The sequence below is a fragment of the Octodon degus genome, unplaced genomic scaffold (genome assembly GCF_000260255.1).
Source record: "Octodon degus isolate 3935 unplaced genomic scaffold, OctDeg1.0 scaffold00126, whole genome shotgun sequence".
NCBI lineage: Eukaryota > Metazoa > Chordata > Mammalia > Rodentia > Octodontidae > Octodon > Octodon degus.
In genome coordinates this window covers 6,031,827-6,051,556 of record NW_004524702.1, presented here as the reverse complement: position 1 = coordinate 6,051,556, position 19,730 = coordinate 6,031,827, and the positions used below count along the sequence as shown (strand labels likewise).

At 49.1% G+C, this 19,730-nt stretch overlaps 1 protein-coding gene and 1 non-coding gene across 2 annotated transcripts in view; both read left to right on the top strand.

Annotated features, from left to right (window-relative positions):
• Positions 1-18,222, top strand: part of Mcf2l2 (MCF.2 cell line derived transforming sequence-like 2) — a 196,619-nt gene extending 178,397 nt beyond the window's left edge. The window contains exons 23-25 of the mRNA XM_023700648.1: positions 17,113-17,201; positions 17,497-17,612; positions 17,680-18,222. Coding sequence (XP_023556416.1) covers positions 17,113-17,201; positions 17,497-17,612; positions 17,680-17,776 — 302 coding nt within the window. The 3' untranslated portion in view covers positions 17,777-18,222. The remainder of the gene's footprint in view (positions 1-17,112; positions 17,202-17,496; positions 17,613-17,679) is intronic.
• On the top strand, positions 14,202-14,309 carry LOC111812506. Its single transcript, XR_002817999.1, has one exon. It is a non-coding gene; the product is annotated as a U6 spliceosomal RNA (small nuclear RNA).
• Positions 18,223-19,730: the final 1,508 nt, after the last annotated feature.

The window sequence follows — 19,730 nt, the reverse complement described above, 5'->3', positions numbered from 1 at the left end:
CCTGTCTTCGGCCCCTCCCTCGCCTCTCCCAGGCAATCACAGATCCACTTCTGCTTGCCAGAGATCAGTTTACATTCTCTAGAACTCTACAAAGAGTATCATATTATGCGTACTTATTTTTAAATCCGGCTCCATTTGCTCAGAATACTTACATTGAGATTCATCTGCGACGCTTTGTGTGACAGAAGTGGTACCAAGTGGTGTTCCATCATTTGGTTAGACCCCAATTTCTGTATTCATTTACCTGTTATTGAGCACTTAGTTTGTCTCCACTTCTTGCTTATTTTGAAAGACACTGCTCTGAGCACTTAGCGCAATCTTCGTGTAGATGTGCGCTTTCATTTCTCGTGCGTGAGCACCCAAGAGTGTTGTGGTTAGAGTGCACAAGCGTATGTTTTGACTTCTTAAGGAATCGCTGTTTTCTGGTGTGGCTGAACCGTCCCGCATCCCACGGCAGTGTCTGACAGTGGAGTGGCCTTCTCGTCTTTTTCACCTTCAGCCTCCTCCTGTGAGTGTACAGTGAGTGGGACATGAGATTTTCATTTGCTTTTCCCTTGTAACTCGTGGTGGGCGTCTTCCATGTCTCTCTTTCCCATCGGTGTATATGCTTTGATGAAGCACCTACCCGAATCTTTTGCTCCTTGCTTTCTTATTATTATTAAGTTTTGAAGATTTTTTTTTATATTTTCTAAGTGTATATCCTTTATCAGATAAATGCTTTGTGTGAATTTTCTTTCCGTGTTTGGCTTGTCTTTTCACTCTCTTTAAAGAAACTTTTGAAGAGCCAAAGATTTTAATTTTAATAAAAACCAACTTTAAATGTATGAAAGCTGGGCATGGTGGTACATACGGTCCTCCCAGCACTCAGGAGGCTGAGACAGGAGGCCTGCTGCGAGTTTGAGGCCAGCCTGGCCTACACCGTGAGTTCAGAGCCAGTCTGAACTGCACAGGGAGACCCTGTCTCAAAACAAACAAACAAAAAGTGTGGATTATGAAAGAAAATTGACAGCAGGGACTCCATGTTGTGATTCAGGTGCCATCTTGTGCTGTGGTGGCCACTCTATAAACCTGCTGACATGCTGAGGGAAAGTTACGTGCTGAGGAGGAGCAGCCTGAAATTGTATATGCTAAACTCGTGCTAGAACAACAGTAGGTGTAGGCTGACCTTTACTGAACTGGTGAACTATAGAAGTAAGTTTATCCCCCCAAAATAATTCTTACACGTCCTCTCTTTTATTTATTTATTTTTTTTAATTTATTTATGTGTGTGTGTGTGTGTGTGTGTGTGTGTGTGTGTGTGGCCAGCTCAGCCCACCAGGGGGCAGGGCTGACTGGCATGTGGTGCTGGGGGATTGAACCGCGGTCCCTGTGCTTTGCTAAGCTTGTTCTAAGTAGGTGCTTTAGACCACTGAGCCATCTCACCAGCCCTGACGTCCTCTCTTTTAGCCTTAAAAAGAGTCTCGAAAGCTCTCCCTAGTGGGATACATTCTGGTTTCCTCTAGACTCTGTTGCTCCCTGAATTGTAATTCTAAGACCCCAGACAAATGACTTTTTGCTTAACACATTAGACTGTGACTCTTTAGGGGACAGAGTCATGTTTTTAGTGTCATATTTAATATCTTTTTGTCCGAAGGCCACAAATGTTTTCTCCCGTATCTTCTGGAAGTTCTATAGTTTAGGTGTTTCATTTGGGTCTTTAATCCATTTTGAGGGTCTTGGTTTGGTTTTGGTTTTGTATGTAGTGTTAACTATTGATTGAACTTCAAGTTTTCTTCCATATTGCTGTCTAGTTGGCCTGTCAGCATCTGTTGAAAGCCTGTTCATTCTCCAGCTGCCAATATATATAAGTGCATCTCTTTTTCAATGTCCTGTCCTGTTCCACGGATCTATTTGCCTATCTTGACATTGATACCTCACTATCTTGATTACTATAGCTTTCTGGTGAGGCCTCTGATCGGGTAGTTGGAGTCCTCCAATCTTGTGCTTCCTTTCAAATTGTTTGTTGTTCTCTGTCCCTTACATTCCCATATACAGTTGTCCCGTGGTGTCTGTGAGGGTGGGTTCCAGGACTCCCAAAGGACACCAGAGGGCCATAGCATTTGCATACGACCTGTGCACCTTTTTTCTTGTATTGCTAGAGACCAAAACCAGGGCCTCATGCACGGGAGCTGAGTTACACCCCAGCCCTACATATCCTCTTGCATACTTTAAATCGTTTCTAGATAACCTTCAATACTTAATGACTAAATATGTGGATATGAGGCAGACACACAGGGCCAATTATATGTTTAGAATAAACATTAATTTCTGGAACTTAATTTAAAAAAAGCTTGTTGGAGATTTGATTGGAATTGTACCAAATCTATACATTAATTCAGTAACCTCTAAATTAGTTAACTTTTTTACAAGATCAGTTCACTTTTTTTTTTTTTTTTTTTTGTATTTAGTACAGAGTCTACAGGGCCTCACTACACAGATCAGATGCAAAGTGATCCTCCTGTTTTCAGCCTCCCAAGTGCTGGGATTACAGGTGCACACCACCACGCTCAGTCGCAATCGCCACTGCAGCGGGCCCTGGGGCCGGGGCTGGCATGGCACACCAGGGATCAAACCCCGGCCACTGCACTCTGCCTAAGTAGGCACTTTAGTCCACTGAGCTATCTGGCCAGCCCTACTTTTTTACACTATCAAATTTAAACCAAATGTGGTGGCATGAGTCTGTAATCCTAGCTCTTGGAGGCTAAGGTAGGAGGATTACCGCATTCGAGGCCAGCCTGCACTACATAGTGAGTTCAAGACTGAACTCTGCTCTTACATAGCAAGACCCTGTCTCCAAAAAAAGAAACAAAATTAAATCTAAAATTGAAATTTTAATTCAATCTCTCTGGCCTGAAGTGTAGATAAAGACATGTTTATTGGAAGGGCATGATGTGTGTGAGGCTAACACCTCAGAAACACACTTCCACCTCCTCCTCAATACCTAGCACCCCGCTCCCTAGCTTGTGAGTGGAATGCAAACTCTAGATAAGAAGCAGAACCAGACCTGGCCTACAGTTTAGCTAAAAAGAACAACACTACTAAACAGGAAGCCAGACCCAGAGGCATCCTGACTCCTTCCTTCTAGACAGATACACAAATGCAGTCAATTTCACACAATTGACCACAGCAAAACCAGATCCTCTGAGTTTGGTGCCCCTAGCAGGGTCTGAGAAATGTCACCATAAACAGTGCAGATAGCAAGGGCTCCAGGGAGGAGTCGGGGCAGGCCACAGTGGAGCCGTGTGAGCCAGCGGGAGCCAGCACCCTGGGGAGACCCTGTGAGCAGACGGAAGTGAGGGTGGGGCAGAATGCAGGCTCAAGGGCATCCAGGAAATGGGGCGGGAGTGCCCAAGGCTCCAAGATTAGGAATGTCAGGGACACCAGCTCGTGACGTCTGCCCAGCACTTTACAAAGCTCTGGCATACATTTATTTTCACCCCAGCTCATTCATGCGCATCTTCCTCCACCTTTCCCTTTTGGGGGCTGTTGGGCATAATACTCTGTGCACCCGCCAGGCCCTATGAGGGAGGTAGACCTGTGTGAGAAGACATGGATGTGGAGACAGAAGGGGATGGGGACCCAGAGGCTCTGACAGGATCAGCTAGGGCTTGGAAAGGGAACCAGAAAGTAACCGAAAGGTGGGACACAGCACCTCCCCAAGGAAGGAAGTGGACACTATGGCCTGGGACAGCCCCTTCCTGTGTGGCCTGGCCAGATAGCGAGGAGGGGAAGCATCGGAGCTGGCCAAGCAAGGGCTCTGGGGGCTGGCAGCATCACAGGGGCCTTGCCCTAGGTAGAATACAGGCAAGTACCCAGTCCTGTCAGAAAGCAAGGCCACAATCAGGCCACTGGGCAAATCAGCCAGTCCCCTGGGTAATAAAAGGTGACCCCCCAGGGCCCCTGAAAGTGACAGAGGTACATCTAAGTGAGCATATTCTGTGATGATTTGGAGCCTGGCTGAGAGGTTCTTGAAGAGAGTGGAAAGAAAGAAGAGGGGGAGGGAGGAGGTAGGCCTCCAGGACCAGGCTGAGTCTGAGTTTTGGCTGGTTTTCTCCTCTTTTTCCACAAGGAATGAGGAGTCCCTGGCGTTGAGTTCTGTTCTTACGCCTGGGTAACACTTGAGGCAGGAATGTGATTCTTACCACTGTCCCAGGGAGTCCTGCTCTATGACTCAGCTTGCACAGACTTGGGCATTTAATGGGCAGTGTGTTATTCCTTAATCCATTGCTAACAGAGCTATCAAACTTGGAGGGACCCGGAGTCCTGGCACTCAGGGACTCCAGTAGGGTGGGTGTGAGAGAAGCCCCGGAAGCCCCCAGGACCTGGTGAGCTGGGTGGGCCGCAGGAACTTCTTCTGAATGACTAAGAAAACACGATCACCATCACAACTGACAGCAGCTGTGTTTTATTTCATACCAAGAAAATTTACGGTTCGAAGCACCCACTGGGTGAGTCTTGATTTTGTTTTTTGTTTTTATTGTTAGAAAAAAAACACACACACACACACACACACAAGGGTACAAGGGCTATAGCTCAGCAGTCTAAGCACCTACTTGGCAAGCACAAGGACTAGAGTTCAATCCCCAGTACTTAATGTCATGCTGGCCTAGAAACCAGGCATGGTGGTGCATGCCTGTAATCCAAGTGCTAGGGAGGGTGAGACAGGAAGATCACTATGAGTCTGAACTGCATAGTGAGACCCTGTATCAAATTAAAAAGAAAAAAAAAAAGGAATTTTTAAAAATTAAAAAAACACAATTCAACATTGATCTTGCATGATTTTTTTTTCATGATTGTTTTTATAGACTTTTTTCAACACTGAACTCATTACAAGTGACTTCCAATTTTTAAAATCTTAATGCCCCGACACACTTTCAGGCTGGGTTTGTCCTGTCTCTCATTCGCTGTGGTGTGTGAAACCTCCCTTGGTTGCTCTTGCATCTGCCTTTCTTTCCGTTTTCCTATCCTTCTTTCTCTCCCTTTCTCTTTACTCAGCCTTCAAGTGAGAAGCTCCGGTTCCACTCCTCCTGCGTAGGGCTACACCAGCCTCCCCTCCCCGGGGTAGGCAAACACACCCGTGGTGTCAGCCCTTTCCGCTTCGGAGCGCCCCCGGAGCGCCCCCGTCCCCTCCCTGTCTGGGAGGAAGCTGCGCCCACACTTCTCCCACAGCTCAGTCTGCAATGCTGCTTGCTCCTGGCCCTGTCTATTTCTGCCACTGTCTGTCCTCCCTCGCCCTGTCACAGGCCCCTAACACGTGTTTGCTGAATCGTCCTGTAGACTCTGACCCAGCTGGGGCACAGGAGCCACTGAGATTTGCGAGGCTCAGCTGGCCTGACCTTCGTGGAGCCTCGACCCTGCTGCAGATGGGGGAGGGGGCTGGGGGGGGCTCCGCCTCTCCACGGCCGCCCTGCAGAGTACCCCATGGCAGCGCTTCACAGGCTGTACTCTGACTTTACATGCTTAAGCTTTCCCCCTCCTAGACCAGGCCTTCCTGGAGGTTGACTTGCTACTTTTCACTTTCCTTAGACCTCGGATAGAAGGGCCTGGAACTTGTACAGGTGCTCAGTAAATGTTTAGAGAATGAAGAAATAGAAGAAGTCATTGAGAGCTGGGGAGATAGCTCCTCAGTCTAAGCGCCTGCCTGGCAAGTGCAAGGACCTAGGTTTGATCCTTGGTTCTGCATGCTGTGCTGGCCCCCAGAACCCCAGGTGTGGTGGTGCACACCTGTAATCCCAGCCCTGGGGAGGCTGAGACAGGAAGATCACTGAGTCTGAGCTGCATAGTGAGACCCTGTAATAAATAAATAAATATTTTTTAAAACTCATTGAATAATCAAATGAGATTAACAAACTACTCTGCAAACTGAATCAGAGGGTAACAATGTCTAGTTCAGTATCTCTCATTCATCTTGGGGCTTCCACTGTCAGCAAATCAAATCTGAATATCTTAGTACAATTAGATAAGGCCCAAGAGGGCAATTCAGTGTCTGGGCTTGGTGGTGCATACAGCAATCCCAGCACTCTGTAGACTGAGGCAGGAGGATCACCATAAATTCAAGACCAGGCTAGACTACATAGTGAGACCCTATCTAAAAAAAAATAGGAGGTACATTGAATCAGTAAAATAGATCTTGAGCCGTGCCAGCCCTGCCCCTGGGGCTCCCTGAGACAGTGAATGAGCCTGGGTGTGGTGGTGCGCACTTGTAATCCCAGGGCTTGGGAGGCTGAAAACAGGAGGATCACCGGGTCCGATCTGTGTAGTGAGATCTTGTAGACCCTATACTAAATACATTTTAAAAATAAGAACAACAACAATAAAATGGATTATGAGAAGGCAAAGGGGGACTCTTTGTGTTTATCTCCTCCCTCTTTAAGATTTGTAGCCAGCTACCTGCTAATGTACGGCCATAAGTGGTAGGGATCCTTTGAATGTTCCCTGACTGACTCTGAGCCACAGAGGTGGGACGGTCTTAGACCACAGGCAAGGGACCCTTGAGACTTTAGTTTAGAGATAATGCGAGCCCAAACTGTTCTTCCTGGTGAGGGGGCAAGCCTGCACCTTGCTTCACACCCGCTCGGCGCCTGTGTGCATTTCCTAAAGCAGAGACTGCGCAGTGAGACATGCTCCCTGAGCTGAGAGTACAGCAAGAACCACCAGCAGGGAAGGCACGGCCTCCAGCATGCTTGGGATTACAGGTAGGACTCAAACCAGAAGCTGGGGGTGGCACTTGCTTAAGCCTCCGTGAGGTATGGTCTGTGTTCAGCTGGAGACGCGTGGCTTTGGCGAGGTCGGGACTCACGCCCCAAGCAGCAGCTTCCCTTCTGGAAGAGCAGGTCTGTGGAGAGCAGGGTTGGAGGAAGAGTGTACCTGCAAGGCCTGTGTCTGCGCTCCTCACTCTGGATGCTGGCCCTGTAGCTCTCCCTCTACCCAGGGTTTATAGATTTTTATCTGTTCCCCAAACTTTCTATGGAAGGGTAAAGAAATCTTCATTCAGTGACTAGTTTGTAAGATCTCCGCTCTAGCCGTTTGGTACCCTGATTTCCTGCAGGCAAAGCTGGCAGGGGATTAAAAAGAAAAGCAAACAGAGGGTCATTTTGGAACTTTGATAACATCATAGTAGATTCTATTTTCATGAGATTTTAAATATTCTATCTTTGTCACCATCTTTTTTTTTCTTTCTTTCTTTTTTTTTTTTTTTCAGAACTGAGGATTGACTCAGGTCCTTGTGCTTGCCAGGGAAGCGCTTATTCCATTGAGCCATCTCCCCAGCCCCTTCCCCAGTACCGCAAAAAAAAATTAAATATAAATAAAGTCTGAGGTCAGGGAGCCGGTGTGACTGGGTGCCCGGGAGAGGCCATTGTCTCACTGTGAGCTTGCACAACTGCCGCCTGCAGGGGGCAGGGACAGAGAAGCAGCCATCGGACGTGTCTTCCCATAAGGGCACCATTCCCATCAAATCATCTAATCTGACCTCATCTATCCTTACGTATTACTTCTGGAGGGTTTCACCTGCCAATACCAACACATGGGGGCAGGGGATGCAACACATGCACGGGGGCAAAGACATCCAGTGCATAGCAGACCATTCGAGACTGAGTTGGCAAAGCATAAGGCAGATGTCCAGGCAGACTTTATTTAGCAAAGTCCTGAGGAAAAGGTTTTATTGAAAAATGCACCTACATAATACAAAAAGCCCTTAAACACACACACACACACACACACACACACACACAGCCCTCTGCTTGTATCTGTCCACCCCAGGCCACTATATTTCTTCTTCAGGCTTCTAGATCTCTGGTTGTTAATGAGCTTGAATGACAAATTAAACAGGAAGGAGGTCAGATAACTAAGAAACTAGATGTTCAGCCTTGGTCAATAAATATGAATAGCAATATCATTTAAGAAGGCAGTGACTGCCAGTGGGGGTTGTAGAAGTGGTAATTTTTTATACTTAGAAAATGAAAAATGGGTCCGGGGAGACGGCTCAGTAGGATAAGCGCTTGACTGGCGAACACAAGGATCTGAGTTCAATCCCTGGTTCCGCCAAAAAATAAAAAATAAAATTTTAAAAAAAAATGAAAAATGACCTATTTTCTCCCTGGTGCAGACTGGGAAAATAAGGCTTGAGAAAAGTCCTGGGCAGTAAGGGCTTCCTACCTATAACATCTTCTTTTCATGAGGCCTGTCCCTCAAGGCCAGTGGTGCTAACCTGTGATACTCGTGCCACAGCCGGCTGCTTAGCATCACTATTAAATTTTTGTACCAGGAATTGAACTCCAGACTTTGGGCTTGCTAGGCAGGCATTTGTGCCGCTGAGCTATATCCTCAGCCCTGTTTATTTTCATTGAAAGCTCTGAAAGGTTCGCCCTCACTGCTCTGCGGGCTGAGCCAGGGTCTCTGCGAGGTATGAGGTTTTTATGTTTGTTTTGCTGTGGAGATTTTGGGTTGGCTTGTGAGAAACACTTCTGACAAAAGAAAATCTGGTTTGCTTCTGCTCAACAATTGGTTGTATTGCTGACACTGTCCCGGATCCGCTGCCGTGGTTGTATTGGCTCATAGTCCCACCTCCTTTATTTTGAAAAACTTGAACAGAAGGAAGATTCCTGGCATTAAACTCTTCTTTCAGCTGGCGCAACAGACCACTGTGTTGAGGCTTCTATTCTTGACCTATTAGGCTGTTCATTTAACAGGTGATTTTTCAGGTTATCAACACTATTAAAAAGATCAACCTACCAATCCTTGACAAGTTATAATATATGTCATTTTTTAGATGTTTAACCCCTTTTGTCATGTTCCAAACATCCCTTAAAGAAATATTTATAAGCCAGGTGTGGTGGCACACCCTCTAATCCCAGCAGTCAGGAGGCTGAGGCAGGAGGATAACCTGGAATTTGAGGCCAGCCTGGGCTACACAATGAGACCTTGTCTCAAGAGAAAGAAAAGAAGAGAAAATAGTTATAAGATGAACTCTTTAAAGACAGAAAGATTAATACTGGCAAAATCTACAAATTTGCTGATCACCAGGAAATATGAGCCAATTGATAAATTTACAACTCCTTATCCAGAATATAAAGAGGGTGTTTATCTAGGTGACTTCCTGTACTGCCTCTGTCTTTATCCAGCTTATTAAAGGCCATCAGATTCAAGAAGCACAGGTGCAGTGGAAGCGGCAGCATTCAGCCTATGTGTGGCTGCAGACTGTGCGTGCTGACCTGCGTATCTGCCTGGGGAGGGAGAGGAAACAGCCGCCTGGCTGGCCCGCTGGTGGGGCCAATGGCATTTTCCCTTCTTGGAGTCCTCAAAACCAGTCATCTCTTGAGAAGACTGGCTGACACCTTGAAGAAATAATTCAGAGGTTTTGAAATGCCCCATTCTAGTAAGGATGTGGAACAAGGGACACTCACCCATTTCTGACGGGGATGCCAAACGCTGCAGCCCCTTTGGAGGACTGTTCAGCAGTTTCTTACAAAGTTCGAGATAGCCTCTATCAATGCAACTCAGCAATCAGGCCTGCTTATTTACCCAAGTGCGTTGCAAACTTCGGAACATCTGTGCAGTGGAATGTTGTTCAGTGGTTTTAAAATGACCTAACAAGCTACCAAAAGACACAAAAAGCTAAGTGAAAGGTGTTAGGGCCAGGCATAGTGTCACATTCCTATAATCCCAGCCCTTGGAACATCACCACAACTCTGAGGCCAGCCGGGGCTATCTAATGAGTCAGGGACCAGCCTGAACTACACAGCAAAACCTTGTCTCAAAACCAACAAAACCCTCAACAATTAGAAAGCAAATCACTCAGTTAAAAAATGCACTGGGGACTTCAACAGACATGTCATCAAAGATGTACTGGTAGCAATGAAGCACATAAAAAGACTTTCCGTATCAGATCATCAGAGAAGTGGAAATTAAAACAAGATTCCGATGCCCTCCTACTGAATCAACCAAACCTCAGAGCACGAAGAACCACGGGTGGTGGGCGAGGTGTGGAGACAGGAGCTCTCACTCTTTGCTGTGAGAATGAAGAGCCTCTTTGGAAGGCAAGTTGATAGTGTCTTGCAAGAACTGAATGTATTCTTATCTTCTAGTCCAGCAGTCATGCTTGATCTCATCACAGAGAGGTTGAGAACTTGTCTATATAAAAAAAAAAAAAAAACACCTCACTCTCAGATGTTGATAGCAGCTTTATTCATAACTGCCAAAATGTGGAAGCAACTAAGATGTCCTTCATTAGGTGAGTGGATACACTATAGTACATCTGGACAATAGACTAGTATTCAGCACAAAACAATGCCCAGCATGGTGGCACATGCCTACAATTCCAGCACTCGGGAGGCTGAGGCAGAAGGACCAATGTACGTTTGAGACCACCCCGGCTACAAACTGAGCTCAAAGTTCTAGGCTGAACTGCATAGTGAGATTCTGTCTCAAAAAGACAGAAAAAAAAGAGGAAGAAAAAAGAAAAAAGAAAGAGAGAGAGAGAGAGAGAGAGAGAGAGAGAGAGAGAGAGAAATATTTCTCAAGCCAGCAAGAGATGTGGAAGAACTTTATGTATTATTCAAGGCAAAAGCCAATCTGAAAAGTTACAGTCCAGCAGATCCCCAGCTTCTTGACTTTCTGGGGAAGACACAACATGGAGAGAGTAAAAGGATCAATAGTTTCAGGGCCTTGTGGGGCAGGAGAGTGGAATAGATAGCACAGAAGGATTTTAGAAAGTGGAAATAGCTTTTACAATACTAGAATGGCGGACACACCATGATTTTTTTTAAGCCCACACAATGTGCAACCCCAGGAGTGAACCGCAAGAGGAACCATGGCCTTGGGTGGCTATGATGTCTCAGGGTAGGTTTATCAGGTGCAGCAATCCTCACGCCTTCCTGCGGGAAGAGGTTGGCCTGAGGGAGGGGCTCGCATGTGCAGAGCCAGAGGCAAAGGAGAACTCTCTGAACCTTCTCAGTTTTTGCTATGAACCTAAAACTGCTCCAAGAACAAGCAAGCCTGCCCAAGACTTTCAGGAAACCACATTCAGAGTAGGAGAGTAGCAAACGCTGACCTCCTGGCCAGTTCCTCTTCAGCAGGCTGCCCCATTCTTCTGCAGCTGCTTTGAGTTTAGTTCACAGCTTCACAGCAGGACTTTCTCAAAACTGCACAGCAGACCAGAACTGCCAAGCCAGGAAGGGACCAAGAGTGGCTCTGGACACACCGAGTCAAGGAACGGAAGTTGGCCTTTTGGTCCCAAGATCCCACACCTTTGGTGACATCCACACTGCAGGGTTCCCTACCAGATCAGGTAGATGCTAGATCTCAATCTCTCTCTCTCTCTCTCTCTCTCTCTCTCTCTCTCTCTCTCTCTCTCTCTCATACACACACACATACGCACACACGCACACACAAACACACACGTGTGTGTGCCTACCAAACTGCCTTTTAGAGTTCATCACAATGTACTTCCAGGGAGCCTGCCCCACTTCAGGAGTAGGTGCAGAAATAGCAGGACCCTGATGCTAGCTCACCTGCCAGCCCAGTGGCCGTGAGAAGCCCCCCACTGGTGTTATGCAAGTGTTAGGAGTCCTGGCCCCATCTGCTGCAGGAGCTCCGAGACTCAGGCCCGCACCTCAGTGACCCCAGGCTCGGACTTGGTGGACAGGATGCACCTGAGACTCTGATGTGTTTAGGGTCTGAGAGGGGGAAGCGCCACCTCTCAGGACAGTGGATTTGGGAGGCTGTGGCCCAGCATCCCTCAGTCACTAACAAGACGGTGACAGGTCCTCATTGGTCACCAATTTACCACAGAGTGTGCTCATGGAAGGTTTTCCTTGTCAACATCCCGCTTTGCCAGGCAGCTAAAGAGTGCTGGTGGCACTTGAGCAAAGGGTGAATTCTCACCAGCGGCAAGGCTACCGCTTGGTCACCCAGGGCTCCGATGGCCAGCAGATGAGTGGGCCAAGCCAGGCACCGATAGGGAGAAAGAAGCCTAGCACTTACAATGGGAAAGTCTGAGCCTGTGCCCCCAACCCGGGGCTGTGGGAACAACCTGCCCCCTGAGGCCACGCAGGAGCTACAGGTGAAGTGGGCAGTCCATGATCGCCTTCTCCTACTTTGTCCTGGCCCTTCCTGGCCCCTTCCAGAACAATAACTAGGGTCAAATGACAGCAGGACCCAAGCAGGGACAGGCACCTGGGCCTTACAGGTAAAAGGCCCCCGATGTAAGGAGCGTGGAATTGCATTTTAATGCCCATCAAGGAAGGTGCCTGGCAGAGAAGCGCCAGATGACCAAGCCTTCAGGAGGACCTGGCTGTAGGGCTCCACAGCCTCCTGCCATGGGCTCAACAGAGAAACCATGGCAGCAGAACTGGAGCTGTGTGTGGGCCCAGCAGCAGGCACCCCCAGTCCTCAAGGCTGACCTACGATGATAACGTGACCTGGCTGCCCCTTTGCTTGTCAGGGCTACTCTGGCTGATCTGGGTGGCTGGGCGGCTCCATCCTCCCTGCCCATGCCCCAGTCATCCCTTCCAAAGCTGCGTGGTCAGAGAGGACAGCCTGTCCCACTAGAGACCACCGACTTCAGCTAAAGGCCTAGGTTCAGCTGGCCCCTGCTAGCGCCTCTGCTCACGTCTTCGAGGTGCCTCTGCGGAGGAGCACAGCAGAGTGGAGCTTCCCAGGCACAGACCTCCAGGAGAGGCGCTGCAGGTGTCCACGGCAGGTGGAGTCTGCCTTTGCTGAAAAACCAGAAGACCGATAGAGCCCCAGCCACTGCTGGATGTCCAGGCTGCCAGCTGAACCCCACACCAAGCCTGGAGTTTCTTAGTCTGCCCTGAGGAAACAAGTTGATTTTATCACCTGGGCCAAAGGGCCCAGTGTGTGACTGCTCATATAAATAACTGTTTTGGTCAAGGGACCTCCTGTAGACACACAGGGCACACTCCTCCTCCCCCCATTCAGACGCTCCCCCTCAACAGAGTAGTGGGACAGCCACTTAAGGGTGAGGCAGGGTGGTCACAGCCCTTCAGGATACGGTGTGGCCCTTGAGTCCATGGCCATGGGGCAGAACCATGAATATGGGAGCCACGATGCTAGTAAATTATGACCTTGCTTTGATGGTTTCTGGTGACCCATGCAGGAAATCTCCCTTCTCTTCGATACATTAATCTTGGTGGATCCAAGGCCTTGGTTCCCAGGGCGAACAGTTCCACTAGGGACATAGTAAGTCCTGCCTAACTTGCATTTATGTCTGCTACCTCCTGCAGTCCTCTGCCTGGACCTCCAAAGCCCTGTCACCCTCCCACCCATTCCGAATGGCTCCCCGCAGGGTCTCCCCAGGACCCCTGCTGCTGTCTTGCTCAGCAGCATCGCAGACTCGTATCAAGCTGTGGATCTTTTGCTGACTTGTTGGCAAGAGCACCTACAGCCACGGAATATTAAAGGGTGACACAGTGGGTCCCTGAGCATGGCGCTGTCCCCGGCAGCAGCCTTCCCTCCTCGCCATGGTTAGGACACATTCCTTCTTTTAGCGCAGCACTCCTTTCTTTGTTGGCTGGCTGCTGGCACGGGGATGAAGTGACAGGGGAGAGGAAGGTGGGGCTGTCCGAAGGATTCCGACATAACATCTCGGTCCTGGGACGGCTGGGTTGCTGTCTCCGATGCTCCTCCATACCTGACCTGGCCTGTCTCTGGTAGTAGACAGTGAAAGTGAATGCTTGCAACTAATAATATTTTAGGAGTCTGGATCGTGTAGGAATGTTTGAATTGAAGATTCACTTTTGTGAAGCACCAGGTCCTGAGTTCGAGTTCTGATACCAAAAGAAAGAGAGATACATAAAATTAGAATAACCATCTACCTCAGAGGTAGCAGACCAGGAGTCTGGCTGGTCCAGGAGCCTGGAGAGCCAGGCCCCACTCCGGGCCTCATTGAGTCCCCTGGGGTTTGTAGGTGACCTGTGAGGTACCCCGGGTCACACAGGGGTTGTCTTTGCTCATCCTATAGTATCACTAAGTAATTTACCATCAATATGATTATTGTATTACTCAAAAGTATTTCGTTCATGTTTGTATTTTGGTGAAGGAAATAAATTCTAGCAAACAGCCTTCTCAGAGTAGAGCTGATTTTACATATCAGACCAATTGATTTTAACCATTTTATGTTTCCTTTTTTAAAAAAATATATCGTGCTCGCTTCGGCAGCACATATACTAAAACTGGAACAATACAGAGTAGATTAGCATGGCTCCTGCGCAAGGATAACACGTAAAAAAATATATCTAGTACAGGTCTCACTACGTAGATCTGACTCATAGTGATTCTCCTGTTTTCAGCCTCCCAAGTGCTGGGCTTACAGGCGCCCAGTCTCAATCGCCATCTCAGTGCACCCCAGGGGTACGCCAGGGTTCGAACCCTGGCCACTGCACTCTGCACAAGCAGGTGCTTTAGTCCACTGAGCTGTCCAGCTGGCCCTTTATGTTTCCTTTTCTAATGATAAAATATAAAGTAATCAGGACAGATCGTCAAAAAATTAGGAAACACAGAACTGTAGAAATGCAAATTCTAACCAGACAGAAGCAGGATAAAACCGTCTTACTTATCCTCTCTCAGAATTTGTGCCTACGGAAATGCAAGATTAAAAAACAAAAAAACGCTGGAACTATGCTGAAGTTTGGGTAGCTTTACATTTCAATCTTATCGACAATTTTCCTTAAATCTGATGAAATGGACGCAACTCAGACTGAACCCCACTGGACATGGTGGCTTATTCTCCACCCCACCATCAACCTTTGGGCCCATTCTAACACAAAACATCTGAGGGCAGCTGGGGACTCAACGAGGAGGTGGTTTCCCAGTTGTGAAGTTTCCCTGAACCCAGCTCACAGCAGTTGAAAGTCTAAGCCAGCAAACTTGCAGAGCGTGGCCTGTGATCCCAGCACTTAGGAGGCTTAGGCATGAGGATCTCCGTGAGTTCAAAACCTGCCTGGGCTATATAGAGTTTAAGGCCAGCCTGGGCTACATAGCAAGCCCAAGTCTCAACAAAAACCTAACTAAATCAATAACCAAACTCAGACTGCCCTCAAAGCTGACAAAGGAAACTCGCTAGGGTAACCCCTGTATCTCAGGAGCTGTGTCTCCCAATAAAGATTTCCTATTGAGAGAGAGAGAGAGAGAGAGAGAGAGAGAGAGAGAGAGAGAGAGAGAGAGAACAGAGAATTCACTAGGGGAAAAAAAGGTTTCTGTGTTCTGAAGCCATGTGGAATCGGAATGCACTGAATTGAATCCTATACTTAGGAATGTTCTCCTTTCTCATAGCCAAGATAGTTTTGCAAATAAAATAACCACTGTCAGGTGTAGACCGACCTCAACCTCCAAGCTCGGACTTCGCAGCCCGAAACACAATCCTCCGCTCGGCCCGGAAGCCCCAGAACTCTCTCGTGGGGCGGGTCGCGGCTGCTGGCATGACCCCGCAGAGAGGGGCACCCCAGGCAGCGCGCAGAGGGGCCGGGTGTGCAGCCCGGCAGCCCGGTGACGCTCGGGTTCTGAGGTCGCACAGATCCCGGCTCAAGTCCAGTTTCATCTCTTCGGGTGAGTGGCTGCGCTCTTCGGGTTCCATTTCTTTTATCACCTGTTTTGCAAGGTGGAGGACTCATCCATAGTCTTCTCCCAGGGATGAAACGACAGGAGCCTCCTGGGCCAGTGCCTCCATCTCTGCCAGCAGCTCTTAGTGACCTTGGCTCCTCTGGGGAGCGGGCAGCCCAAGGGTCTCGGTGCTGCCTTAGGGCTGCCCCCTCCCCAACTCTCCAAGTGAAAATGGTGCGCTTCTCTGCGGGCCAAAGAGACGGTCCTGTGCCGCTCAGGAGGAATAGCGGAAAGTCTCGGTGGAAAGGAAATAAAACAGCCTGCCGGGCTACACGCGGCCTCAGAACGTGCAGAATCCACCGCAGACCCATTGCGCCATCCACTGGACAGCAGCGGAAAAGCCGCGATTGCGTTTCCAAAGCAGTCATCTGCCAGGAAAGTGTACTCTGAAGACACTCAATTCATCTAAGCAGAGTAAAACTTAGAAATCTCAGAACATGTACAATCAATGATACAACTAGATTCCCTACACAAGGGGGGCACTTGTCACAGCAGGCATAGGCAGGGGGACTCTGCTGGCCCGCTCCTCTCCTTCCCACCAACACAGTGGTCCCTGTGACCCTGGCTGCCTTGGCTAGGACCTGTCCCCCCATGCATTTGCCACGAATGCACACCTGTGGAATAATTTTTTTTGCTGTTAAATATTTCCCAGTTAAATATTTGTGCAGGTCCCTATGGGTTGAGTTTTTCCAAGTGTGTGTGTGTGTGTGTGTGTGTGTGTGTGTGTCCCTTCTGTTTCTTTTTTCAAAGCCATTTGTAACCCATGTGTTTATGAGAAGAAAGCAAGGGTAAATCAGTCTGGCCCAAACGTGCACAGCGACTGCGCACCTCACAGGCTGCAGCTCCTTCCTGCAGCCACCATGCACAATGGCAGCAGCGAGAGTTACTACTTCCCAGGCATTGGGCTTCATCCAGCCTGAGCTAATCCTCACACCAACACTGCAAAATAGACCTTATTATTTGCCATTTTGAGATAAGGAAACATGCCCAGAGAGGACATCGGACTTCCCGAGGTCACACAGCCGCTGGGCAAGGCCAGGGCGGCCCCCAGCCTGTCCCCACACAGGCTCCCTGTCCGCCCTGAGCCAGCTCCTTCTGCCCATCCCTCTTGGCCTACAGGCATATCAGTCACCCCAGCCAGACCGCAGAACCCCGGTCATAGCACTTCCTGCAGTGAACAGGAGCTGCAGTTCTAACAAACCTCCACACCCTGTCTCCTGTGGGGTGCCTGGGACCAGTCAGGTCTGTCACTTCCTGAGTCGTCCCAGTCACTGCAGGCCCCCAAGGCCCCTTTTCTGGGAGTCATCCAACTCGGAGGCCCCCCAGGCCTGGCAAACAGGAGGTGCTGCCCAGTGAAGTTAGAGGGCCAGGATGTGTCCTGGGTCCATGCTGCAGTGCACACACTGCCCACAGCCAAGGGATCCCAGCGCCACCCATTGTCCCTTTCTCCCCCAGGTAGCTGCAGCTCTGAGGCCATCCCCGCCGCAGCCCAGGAAGGCAGTGACCATGCAGAAGACCTGGAAAGGGACAGCAGCGCACTAAGTGTAACTGTCTCCCCGGTCTCCTCCTGAGCAGTCCTGTCCCTACCCTCCTTTTGTGACACACACCTCCCACAAGGACCCAGCGTGACCCTGGAAGCCATGGGCCTGACCCTTCGGAGTGGCACCCTGCCCCTAGCCCTGCCTGTCCCTGCATTCCTGTCACCTTGGCCAGGGCGGGCTTCTCGTTGTGATGAGGGGCCCAGGTGGTGGGCAGGGCCTGGGATGACCTGGGAGGCCTGGGCCAGGCGGGACCCCCACCCCCACCCCGCTGGTTTGAGATATGTCCTCCCTCCTCCAGCTCTCCGGACTCTTCCAGTTGGACGACAGCTCTGAAATGGGTTGCTCCAGAGCTGCGCTCCTGGACGCAGGAAGAGAAAGCTCGGAGGGGGAAAAGGAACGCGATGAGGATGAAAGGTGGGCATGGCCGAGGAGGGAAGCCTCTGTGTTGGCCTGGCCTTCTCTGACCTTCTTGGCCTTCCAGGGCACTGAGCAGCGCAGAGGAGGAGCACACGGGTAGCCAGCCACCTGCAGTGCCGGCGAGGGCTGAGGGTCCCTGCGTCCCTTCTCCAAAGAACTGACCCTGGTCACAACAATCGCTCCAGGCTGGCCAGGCCTCCACACCATCTTCCTCCTAGGGAGAGAGAGGCTGCAGTGGCACCGCAATTGCGCTCTCATTCCTCCAGGGAAAGGCGGCCCACAACCCAGCCGCAGGTGGGCAGCCCTAGGTGGGGAACCAGGGAGCTCCCAGGACCTGCCCAGAGACTTGGGACTCCTGACTTTGGGGGTCGGATACGTCCCTGTGGGGGCTGCACCCTGGGAAATCAGAGTGGTGACATCCCTGGCTTCTACCCATGCGATAGCGACACGCCATGCCATGCCACCTGCCCACCCCAGAATGTGACGATCAAACCATGCCTTCACCATTGCCAAAGCCCCCTGCTTGGGGCTGGCACCCCCTAGGCCGGGAGAGCCGTTGGGTGTGGCTGCTCCTCCCCACCTGAGACAGCGCCCATGCGCTCATGCGTTTGAGCAGAGCTGAGTGGTAGACCGGAAGTTTGCACATAGATTTGTAAGTTTTAAAATTTATTTGAATTTATTTTAGCTATTTTCAGTTATTTTTTGTTTTAGTTGCATTAATTTTAAATTGTTTTGAGAGTTTCTAGGTATCTCATTTTATAACTTTAATTAATGTTAATATATTTTATTTTCACAATCATTTAGTGTTTAGTTTTCATTTTTCAGTTATTTAAAGTTATTTTGTTTAAAGAGTCACAGATTTCAAATTAATAAGCTTATAACTATTTGTAATGGCATATCTTTATAATTTTTTGGGGGGGAAGGGTCTACAGGGTGTTCAGGGTCTCACTACCAGAGTGGACTCTAGTGATCCGCCTGTTTACAGCCTCCCAAGTGCTGGGATTACAGGCCGGGCCACCAAGCCCAGTCTCAATTGCCATCTCTGCGTGCTGCGGGGGTGGGGCCAGCACGACAGGCCCGGGGATCTAACGCTTGGCCCCTGTGCCTGCTTGCAGACGCTTTAATCCGCTGAGCTATTTGGCTGGCCCTTATAATTATTAATGTCTGGGTTTTAGTTTTTGGAGTTTGTTTGCTTATTTTTTGTACAAAGAATTGAACTCAGGCCCTTGTGCTTGCCAGGCAGGCATTTGTGCCACTGAGCTATCTCCCCAGCCTGGAGTTGTTGAGTTACTTCTTTTTCCAGCTAGACTGGTTGAAACTCATTGAGAGATTTTGAGTTACTATAGAGCTGTTTATTTTCAGAGCAACGTGTTCTTTGTTACTTCAGGCTTTGTCTTCACTCTAGAGTTGCTTAGGGTCACAGGGTTTTTATTCAGTTATTTTAGAGCCTGGGTTTTTTAACATTCATGTATTTATTATTTAGTTTATGTTACTTGGTTTTTAATTACTTCATTTGCAAGGTTCATTTTCAAACATTGTGTTTCTGAATTTGTTATGCTCAGCATCTGAGACGGTTCATTTCACGATTCGCCATCACTGAGCTGTGGCTTTTCAGTTATGTCTTTGCCATTTAAATAGACTCTCTTCTTTATTTTTACACAGTTCATTCAGATTTATTTTCAAAGGTGTTTAGAATTAGAATTACTTAGTACATTGACCTGTTCAAGAGAGGGGGTAACAGACAGAGACAGAGACAGAGAGGCAGAGACGAGATCACTTAGGTCAGCAGAGGGCTCAGTAAGTAGAGTGGTGCTCCTGCTGTCAGCGAGTTTAAGAAGAAGACACGGTACTGAAGGGAGTGTGGAGATTTTAACTGCAGAAAGCAGCCTTCATTCCAGATGCAAGGTGGCAAAAGGCAGAGGTTGGGATTCGCCAAACTCAGACATCTGGGGGCAGCAGCAGCCATGGCCAGGGTCTGGGTTCTGGGCTCCAAGGAGGCCAGGGCCTGGGTCTCCACATAGACACGACCTGTAATGACGGGAGACTTAGAGCCACCGTGATCTTCCTGGTAGAGACCTTCAGGGGAGGCTGGAAGGATCTGTGGGGCCCCGTGTC